Raw genomic sequence first — 11300 nt, 5'->3', positions numbered from 1 at the left:
TTTATTTTTGAAAATTTCTTAATTTGTTCCAAATGGTGGAGGGGTTTCAAAGTTTGGCCCGGCCGAACTTACTGCTTTTTTACTTGTTTAATTGTTTAATTCCATAATGTAATAACTAGATATTAGTGCGCTTGAGAAACAAGTTAAAAAGTATCAGTCTGTTTTGCCGACAGATCTATACCCTCAGCCAATGTTCGATTATTTAAATATATTTTGACCATCTATGGAGTGGGTTCGTAACGGACCTAAATAAATACGATATAAATATTGCGACGTGCCATGTTTATTGGTAACTTCCTTCACCTTACATTATATATGGGATAATTTTTGGAAAATGTTAACATGTGCGTGAGGTACCATATAGCCGACCGAATTAATACATATAAAAATATTGATATGGCCAAAATTACAAGACAATCTAACATTTATATCCAATTTTATGGGAAATCATAATTATATATTCATCTCAGATTCCTGGTTAAGAGAGATATAAAGAATCATGAATTGTTTAGCAAGTTATGACAGTTAAAAGTATTGAAACATGTGACCCTTGGTGAGTGAGCTACCAGAAGGGTTTCGCAGATATAAAATATATCTTGTATTAGCAAAAATGTTTGTATGTGTGAACTTTGAAGAGAGTTGGATGCTTATTTCGCTTTCTTTGAGCGATTTGTTTTTCAAAATCTTGAACCCTATATGGGGGAGGTATCAGAAGAAATGGCCCGATCTCTACCATCGTTATAAAAGATCTGGTGTTGATGGAAATATTCAGATGGTCCAAGTCTGAATGGAATCGGATGGTAATTTCGCGTGTTATGGGCTTAATGGATATACAAAATTTCGACCATTTGTGGAGGAGGTTCCTGAAGGAGTGAACCGATATATTCCATCTTAACACCAGAACTTGGGTTAATATAAATGTTGTGATGTGTAAAATTTGTAGACAATCGGACTTTTACATCTAATTGTTGAGAGTTGTGATTATTCAAAATGTTGACTCCTTGTGGGGGAGGTAATTAATGGAGTGGACCGATATTATCCATTTTTGCACCTGACCTAGCACGAGACAGACGGACGGACGGACAACGCTAGATCGACTCTAAACTCAACGGATGTGGTCCAAAGAGACCTAGGGTCTAAAACCGTTATTTCGACTAGGCACATTTTGACCGTATCAAATGATATATACCCTCTTTAGCTATATGGCTGAAGGTATAAAAAGAGAATAAACAACAGTGCACAGTCTTACTAATATTAGAAAAATAACGACTCGAGTGGTGTATGCTAAGTACAAGCATTGACTTAATTTTTAACAAATAGAGCAAAAAAATTGTCAACCTTGTAGAATCCGTCTACGCCCAAGTTTCTGTACTTCATTATTTGTTAGAACTTACCTAGAATTCGACTAACTATGTCAAACTTTTCCACCACACAGGTTATGTATATTTCCGAAATACTTCGAGCGTAGAGAATTTCAAAGGTTATGTTGAAAATACAAACGATTAATACAAATCATAAAAACTTTGGTATATTTGAAGCTTTGGACTTGACGTATTGCATCCTTTTGAAGTGCGCATGGCCGAACTCAAGCTGCCTTGTTAAGAAAACCTATTTAATCTATTTATGCTGTATATAAAAAGGAGATTAATAACTTTAAAATAATGGATCAATACAAAAGTAGTCTTGAGAATTATTATATTTCGGTTCGTGAATCATCTCTTAGTCAAAAGAAACTTAAATCGGTTGGAGAATGCAGATAAAGTGTTCCGGATTTCCAAGCCATCAAAGTACGAAAAAATATATCGATTCAATCAAAAATAACGTGAATGCCGAAGATGGACAAGAAATATATATTGAAGTACAGTCGAGGGTATATTAATTGTAATTCCGAAGCTTCCATGTACCTTGTATAACTGTACCAATTTGAGATGAACAAAAAATCATTATCACAACAACAACAACAAAAAAACACATACATTTTGGACATTCTTCATATTTTCTATTGTTTTCATTTTCTTATGTCTTTTATTTTACGAAATTTTAACACATACATATATACGTTTTCCTCCTTTTTCAGATTCTATTTTTTGTTTGTTATATAAGAAACTCTTAATTTTCTACTTACTTATTACGGAATAAATAATAATCATGATATTAATTAATACGTACATACATTTAAATATATTTGCACAAATGTTCAAATGATTCCCTTCGTTTTGATTTCAGCGCTAGAGAAGAAGCGACTTGTCACTGAACTACAGTGTGCGATAGTCGTATGGGATAGTCTGTATTTCCCGGCCGGTACTTTTCAATGTGACTATATACAATATATTTTCATCGATGTCGCAAGAATAGCGAGGGGAGCATTATGTATTGCTCTCCCCGCATTTCTCAGCAATGGAAGACAGCAGCAACTCGGAATGGTATGAAGACTAGGCGAGATAGGGAAGTGGGAAATGAAGAATTGCAACTGGGTTTTTGATTTCAAAAAACTGTTTTATTTTTATAGTTATTATTATTATTATTATTAAGAGCATATGTTTATTCTAAATCAATTATTCAATACAATATTGTGGTGTATACAGGGATAGGGGTAGATGCGATGTCTTCCAGGTTCCTTTGTACATCTAAATATACATTAGCAATTAGATTAATAATTTAAGTAAACACAATTATGAACTAAAAAGGCAAAGAATACTAGTTTACAAAAGGCTTAGTTTAAGTGGGCCACAGGGGAGACGGGGGTACAGGACAGTTCGAAGAAATCAATCATAATTACAAGCAAAATAGGCGTGATTTCATTTGACGGACAATCGAAGGTGCAAATGCGTGTGGTTGATCTCCTCCGGCCGGCCTAATTGACTCCCTTTCCATATCTAATAAACAAGGACATAAACATGTCTGTGTGTACCCTAATAACATACACAGAATGTGATCTCAAACAAAATAGATAAATCAATCAATCAATAAACAACACAAAGTAACGAACTAACAATAATAACGAGAATCACAAAACAAGATCTTGAAAATCAGACATTTACACGTCTGCAGTTTGTTGGGGATGTGAGGAGTTGAGGAAAGTGGAAGGGTAAATGCGAAGCGATCATATAATCGTTCGCACGTGGGGATTAAACGCTAAAAATGTATTGCAATGCCCTTTACCGATGACGGAGTGCAGACAAAGCATTTTCGATTTAAAGTATTTAGATTTGTCTAAGGTTTCATTTAAATTTAAATATGATACAGTTACAATTACTACTTAATTCGAATTCACTGAATTACACTGGGGATATTAGCTAGGTTTCTTTTTTTTTGTTAGAGAATGAGACTGGGAAGAAGACAAACATTTTAACGCAGCCAATTCTGCATTAGGCGGAAGAGCGCAACAGACATGGAGTGAGACGATGGATGTATTGCTTTGGTATACGTGGAGGCGCTCCGGCGGTGCATTTACACTAGATGTCCTGATGGAGTCGGTGGTGGGTCGAGTCATATATGTACAAACGCGCAGGTAAGATCGTTCTTTTTCAAAGAGACCTCAGGGTTTTGTGGTAATAGACGTATTCACAATATGCGACAATATACTATTATTTACACGGGCCATCCCAACGTTATCTTTAGAAGCCTATCTTTAGAAGATACGTGATAATATTCGGTTCACAGTCGGGAGAGGACGTTGATGGTGATGATGCTGGGCATGCGTCAGTAGATGGTGCGATTGTTCTTGCTGTTGCTGCTGGTGGGGCGGCGGTGGCGGAAGAACTGTATTGGGCGAATTGAAGCAACTGGTAGCGTTGTTCCAGTTTCGATAAAGTCATGCCTCGTGTTTCAGCGATATGGCGTGTTGTGACGATAGACTTGTCGACGCGTTCGAATCGTTGTCGCCTATACTGCTGGGGAGGGACATGGATCCGGGACCTAGACCGAACTGCGGTGGGAAGGAAGCGTTTGTCGGCGGAGATAGTTGCTGAGCATTGGGCAAATGATTTTGCAGTTGCACGGCAGCCGCCGCCTGCGCTGCGGCAACGGCGTTGGCGGCATTGGCCGCGGCAACCTTTCCCTGGTTGACTACACATTTGCGCATATGTTTCTCCAGCGTGGAAGGAACACTGAACGGCATATCACAGAAACGACAGCGATACACATCTTTGCCCATGCGGCCATGAGTTTTCATGTGGCGTGTCAGCTTTGAACTTTGGGCACAGGCATAAGAGCAAAGCTCACACTTGTAAGGCTTCTCGCCGGTGTGACTGCGTCGGTGTACAGTGAGGTTTGAACAGTTCTTGAAGACTTTGCCACAAAATTCGCATGTGTCATTGCGTTGCCGGCTTTCCTTTTTCATTAGGGAATTCTGAGCTAATAAAGAATTAGCGGATCCCAGCCCTAGTGGTTTCAGCTTCAAATTTTCAAACAGCGATTCATTGCGATGAAGCGCCTGCATATTCCACCAGTCATTGCCATCCATTTTTATCCGTTTTGATATTTCAAATGGATTTTGGAAAGGATTGAAGATTGGAACCTGTGACGACTGTGAGTTCCCTTCTTGTTGGGTGGGCTTTTGGAACATATTCTTGGCAAATTCTTCGCGCAAACGCAATGCAGCGGGAAATCCATTAATTTTGTCATTCATTTGGTGCATTGGCGAGCTGGTGGCATTGTTATTGTCAATATCCTTGGAAATGTGCTTATAGTTGCCGGATTCTTGTAGAGCTTGCTTGTATGCCTCCGAATATTGTGCAATGTTTGACAAGCCAAACTTGTCCATTAGTTCGCCAACTAACGATGTGGCACCAGATGCTCCTTTAGGACTTTCACTTTTTAAATCCATTCGGTTGTTGCTGACACTTAGATCTTCAGCTTCATAGTCAATTTCATCCTGCTCCTGGTCATCCAATTCCTCGTCATCCTCTTCCATGGCGTCTTCGTCCAGATTTTCCTCAGGATCCTGGTCGACATCCGAGTCCCCCTCATTTGTGTCTGCCGATTCAGCATTGCTGAGTCCATCCTCCGCCGGACTCCGGTGCACGCGCATGTGCTTCATAAGTTTTTGGATGTGTGAGCACTCGAATTCACATGCAGTGCACTTATATGGCTTCTCGCCAGTGTGTGTACGCTGGTGGATGATTAGGCTGTTTTCGAAACGGAATTTCTTATCACAATACGAACATGTGAATACAGACGCATTGACTGATGAATCTTGACTGGGCTTAGTCGGAGGTGTTGAGGCTGAACGGGGTGTACTATTGATGAGTGACCCATTTTCTCCAGTTAATGGTTCACTCTTTTCGGGAGGGGTCAAGGAATGTGGACGAGTATTATTTGTGACCGGAGTGGGAGGAAGTTGATGAGAAGGCGATGGGCTCGCGAAATGCGGCGATTGCTTTTGTCGTGGACTCGGCGAGCTCGAGTTAACAATATTTCCAGCTCCAGGACTCGTTGTTCCTGCAAGCTGACGCAATCGCTGCGAGTAAAAATCCATCTGGGGTTCCATGTTAACTTGATTATTGGGCTGGATGCTTGAGTTCGAACTCTGCTGACCGGGCATGAGGGGAAGGGCCGCCGGAGTCGATGAACCTCGATGACTACTATTGGAGGATGGTGGTCGTGGTTCTACAGCTCCTCCCGAAGGCACAGAATTGTTTGGATTAAACTGTGGCGTTGGGGTATGAGGAGTGGCCAAAGAGTTGGCCGCAGCAACTGCAGCCGCAGCTAAGTTTAGACCGTGGTGGCGGAACTGCTCTGATACTAGTTGTTCCATGCGATAATGATCGGCATGAGGGCGTGAAAAAAGTGGAGTAACTCCAGGAACTACTTGTGCCTGGCCAAGTCCAGGTGGAAGAGGCATTCTCAGCAAGTTGAAAGGATTTGTGGCATGCATGTCAGGTGGTGGCAAAAGTGGATGATGACGCATGCCAGCGGCAGCAGCTGCTGCCAAATTTTGGGCATTTTGCATAGCCGTTAAATTTGATTGGTGTTGATGTTGTTGTTGCTGTTGTTTTTGGTGTTCTGCCACAGCGGCAGCAGCAGCTACAGCAGCCGCTCTGTGTTGCAATTGCTGATGAATCTGTTGTTGCTGTTGTTGTTGATTGTTGTTGCTGTTACTGACGATGGGTGATACCGTACATGTGGACTCATTCGCATTGCTCTTGTTTGAACTATTATTACTTAGGTTGCTCTGCGGTGGCTGAACGCCAGAAGAACCATCGCTGGGAGACTGAACAATATCCCCAAATAGAGGGGTTTCCACGTAAATCTTGACACCATGCGAGTATTGTACATGTTGAATTAAACGCCAGGCTGAACTGTATCTCGTCTTACACGTCGAACATGTGTAATTGCTGGGTTCTGGAAGTAAAACAAGCGAAAGAGTGGAATTAAGAAAAGATTCGAGTGTAAGAAATGATGAAATTGGCTAGAGATTCAAATGTGAGACAAAAAATAAACAACAGGCAATCCTGTCATCCCACAGACCGAACGACTATCTGCATTGTTTTATGTAAATTACTTGCTCAACCTATCCCTAAATTAAGCTCTCTACAATTCTGTGTGCGATTTCATTAATATAATTAATAGTGTGCGAAAACGCAATCCGTTGCTGCACTCACAAAGCTAGCTACACACACGCATAACCACGCGACAATCGATGTTTGCCGCTTTAGCCATGAAGATGCGAATCATTGTCGGATAGCAATCATGCCATATATTGATGCAGCCTGCATTGGTTGCTCTTTCGACTGTTGTTGAATTGCTGTTCATCTTCGTTGGTCCCTCCCCACCTTAAGTATTTTTATATTGTTATTACATATCTCCGTGTTGTTGCTGTTGTTCATGAGCCGAGCTGAAGTGCAAGCTTTATGAATGAATCCTAGGTGCGGACGGTCGACGCTCCACTCTGTGTGGGCCGCAACAAAGATTCCCAATACCATTTAAAGTCGCCTGAACGTTCAGCCATTGGTGTGTTGTCGCCGACGTTCTCGTCTTCGTTCAGTTCGTCGTCAATTGATGTAAGTACCCCCTCTTGCCGATGTGGCTCCGAATGTGAGAATATCCATGGCGTGGAAGTTCGCCAAAAGAAACGTCACGCAACACACCTTGATTTTTGTGATCTAGACTTGGCAAGACTCATTCAGTACATCCAAGACAATTATCGCGCATATAGATGGAATGGTTTTCAACCCACAGAAAGACATGGAGTTAGAGCAACGCTGTACTACATGGCTATAGTACTTCCCGTATTTCCGTTTTCTCCAAAACGTACTAGCCAATGCTATGCTACAGTAGCCAATTCTAAAATTGTCACCAAAGCGACAATACAGCCGACCTAACCCGACCGGTCCCTTCCCTTCCGCCTTTGCACTGTCTTTTTTAGAGCTGACAAGAAGGACAGTTTATAAAAATCGAAAACCATAAGATTTTGGCCGTCGCCACGCATACAAATGACCGCCATCGGATACTAAAGCAAACCGAAATAGTCTAAGCGTATCGAATGCTACACAGAAATATTTTAAATAATCAATACTAATACGGCAACAAGCAAGAGCCAAAATGAATACACATCCCTTCAATGTTTGTCCCATGTGTGACATCCCATGGTTGGGATGTTCCTCATGTATTGTGGTGTCTCCCAAATGTCCGTGCAAGGCATGCATGCGCTGGATAAGACGCTGAGAGCCATATAACTGTCATCAAGGCAAAATCATCACGACCAACGAAGCAATAACCACGAGGCTGGGTATTTATTCTTCTAATTTGATGGCATCGCCATATGTTGCCCGAAATGAAAAATTGCAAATTTGTTGCCGTTCGATTAAGAAAAAATTCGCAATTTAAAAAAAAAAAACTGTAGCAGTTACAAAAAATAAATAAATTTGCCGTGTAACCGACCGCACGTAGAACAAATCAGCTCTTCCACCCAACCACAATACCAACCCCCTGAACAATTTTTTAACCGAAGGGAGGGGGTTGCAATATTACAATTTAAAATATACGTGCCTATAAGCGTTTCCAAAAAACATGTTATCTCAAGTCTTACGTGAACAGCTGTGAAAAGATGCAACGGCCACATAACAAAACAGGAAGGAACCCATACATACATATCATCGAAAGCCGGCATTCGCATATCGTATAACCTTAGCAAGGAGTTGAATTAAATGTCTTTCTTTTATTTCTACCTAGTGGCTCGTGGATGCATTGTCTTCCATAAAAAGGATGGCTGCTAGATCACAATTCCTATCGAGAGACCTCTATGACTGACTACACATGCAAATGATGCCGAATTAGAAGTGATCTGGGCAAACAATAACAAAAGACAATACAATTGGAAACAACTTCCTGCTTTGTTGGTGTCCTCTCTACCTGGATAAGTGGTAAGGGTTGAATGGAAATGGCAGAAGGGGTTAAACGGCCAACTAATGGCGTGTGTAGATGTCTCACTTTTACTTTTTTTAATTTTCCACAAAAAAAAAAAACTGAATTGTATTTACGGCGAAAAGATAAACAACGGAAGATCTCCCTGTTGGTCTCTGCGCAATTTGTCGCATGCTTAGCACGAGCCGATTATTTGCCTGATAACCGCTGCACAGGAAGTTCACTGCATGCATACGATATACTAGAAGTAGATGAGCGACATCCTGACGACTTACGGTCTGGTGCATTTACACAGGACTGAGGACATATTATTATGCAAGCAGAAATTATTTTTTGGGGGCTCTCGGTAGGAGGTCAGTCTCAGAGAGATTATTTCCATTCTTTCGTCTATTGCAAAATGTATTTCTAGTATCTGAATGAGACCTCTAACATGTGAACTACTGCTCACATGTACGCTCACATACATATGGAAATGAAGACTTCTAGTTATTTGCCAAAACAATGCTTAAGAAGACGAGACGAGAAAGTTGTGCTGTTTTTGGCAGCTCAAGACGACGCAAGCAAATCAACAGCAACCCTTTCGAAACAACAGCGAGCGTCCAGAGTGGCACTCCCCCATTCCACTTATACGCCTCACAGGGGATAAGTGACCGCATTTGACAAGAAAGCCGTAAACAAAACAATTGGCCGCCCGCTGATATGTTGTCAAAACCCTTCACTTCATGATGTGATAATAATGTCTGTTCACTTTTTCTTTGCTTTGGCTTGTTGTTCACCAGCAGTTTCGTTCGTTCGTTCACTCATCCATACATCTTCGGTAAGGATTTTGTCTATTTTTTAACATTTCATAATCTAGCAAACATTCGCTTCGCAGAGCCGTCGTTTTCCATTTTTGTGAATAATCCTCTCACTCCAGGCAACAAAGGACATTACAACGAAAACGTGTTACAAACACACACATACACACACACACACACACACACACTTCTGTACAATAAGGGCAAACCAAGACGGTAAATACGTGAACTTGCATAATCAAAGAATTTATACGTGAATGGATATTATTTATCCCTTTAAAGTATCCCAATGTCCCTCCTAATACTGTCAAAGTCGATACGCGCCAGGTTCACTCCTCCTAAAATAATAACATTTCTGAATAGCCAGATATTCTAAACTCATCAGGATTACTCTTTTCACCTGCCGCCCTCCATCTATAGCAGGATTTATTTGTGTTTAGCAGACTACCCCTCCTGTCACCCGGCTATCAGATAAACCCTTTTTGATTATATTTATACCCAGGTCACATATACACACATGTGCGTTTATATTTTCATCAGATCCGATTTTCAGTTTTTTTTTTGTGCGCTTCACTTTTCAATAAAACAAGCATGACATTCTGCGGATTACGTCCACGACAAAGGTGAGGGACGTTATGAAACAGCAAGGAATTACAATTAGAGATGCCAAATTGACGACCAGTATATGGGTCGGAAAATACATGTTTATACATATAATATATAACATAATTACATCTGAAACCACAATTCATTTAAGCGATCTGATCTTCATCGCATTTAACAGTGACAATTGTCACTTTGCCTGGCTACTTGACATGGAATTGTAATTACGCTGCAGTCATCATTGTTTGATTTCTGAGTAAAACAATGAATGAGGAATGACATCATATGTCCTCTACTATGGCGGGGGAGGGAGTTTTTTTTTCTTTTTTGGCGGAAAGGAGTATTTGAATGAAACATGTGAATGTCTGAAATATATATATACATAAATAATCGAGCAAGCATGAAAAGGCAAACATAAACTTGACAACTACACAAGAAGAGCATATAAAAAATTAAGCTATGACTAAAGAAAAGATAATACAAGCAAACAATGGAAACAATGGAAACAAATATCAGCACACATCACAAAAAGGACCCCATGTACTGGACCTTTGGTTTTCTTATCAAAACTGAGAGTGATTCAGCTTGAAGAAGTTCTATGAATACCATCATCTGCAGCAGTCCTACCAAACGTCCAAGCAAGAGGCGATTACAACTCACCATAGCCTGAGATCTTCTTTAAGAACTTACTATGGTGTGTGGTTTCATTTAACAGTCAGTCAGCCAGTCAACTCTTAAGTGTCTTCAATTGAAGGTCAGCCAAGCAAGAATGTAATGACAATCTAAGGACTCAAAACAATAGGTCGCACTCTTTCTCTTCTCATTCGCTCCTTTATGTGAGAATTTCATAATACAACCTTTGTTTCTCATCTACACGCGAATGCCGTTGACTCTTGTTGCCGTCCACTTATTTCCTTTATCTGCTTCCCCCTGACTCTACCGTGTCCACTAAACTCTTTCGAACTCATGACGAATCATTTTGCGCAATTTATTTTCCATTATTTAACGTATTCAGTTTTGAGAACCTTTTCAAGAATAGTCGGTTACATTGACTGTTTGACGTGACATATTCTAAGTCGAATAGTTGTGTGCGGACCCACTGACGTATGTCGACACAAGATGTAAGCGTGTCTACCTTTTTTAACAAAAAAAAATTAAAAGATTTCCATGTTTTTTTTTTTCATTTGCCGTTTGACCAAAGTTCTATGACACCCAGTTATTTGACCAGTCCTCTCTAATGGATTTTTAGTTAACTTAACAATTGTTAACATAGACAAAGGTGTACAATGTCAAAGGTCATTGAGTAGCGTGTCAAAATATTATCAAAATGACCTTTCTACACGAACAGCATCCACGGCACGTCAGATCGAGTGGTCACTCCTTGATGTCATGGAATTCTTGTGCCTCCCCTAATATAGATGGTCAGCACAAAGATAGGGTTGAAATTTATTATTTATGTTCGCTTAGATTTGTATTCCGCAAATGTTTTATGTTCATTGTCAAGAATTTCATTTCGATGTGCTTTATTTGCGA

General features: G+C 40.4%; 1 protein-coding gene across 2 annotated transcripts in view; it reads right to left on the bottom strand.

Annotated features, from left to right (window-relative positions):
• Nucleotides 1–1995: 1995 nt before the first annotated feature.
• Nucleotides 1996–11300, bottom strand: part of LOC101889596 (B-cell lymphoma/leukemia 11B) — a 55427-nt gene continuing 46122 nt past the window's right edge. For both annotated transcript variants that reach the window (XM_059122980.1, XM_020037790.2), the window contains exon 5: nucleotides 1996–6345. In XM_059122980.1, coding sequence (XP_058978963.1) covers nucleotides 3815–6345 — 2531 coding nt within the window. In that variant the 3' untranslated portion in view covers nucleotides 1996–3814. The remainder of the gene's footprint in view (nucleotides 6346–11300) is intronic.

The sequence above is a fragment of the Musca domestica genome, unplaced genomic scaffold (assembly GCF_030504385.1).
Source record: "Musca domestica strain aabys unplaced genomic scaffold, Musca_domestica.polishedcontigs.V.1.1 22, whole genome shotgun sequence".
In the NCBI taxonomy this organism is placed as follows: domain Eukaryota; kingdom Metazoa; phylum Arthropoda; class Insecta; order Diptera; family Muscidae; genus Musca; species Musca domestica.
The sequence above is the reverse complement of the archived record's forward strand: the minus strand, read 5'-3'. Positions and strand labels throughout refer to the sequence as shown.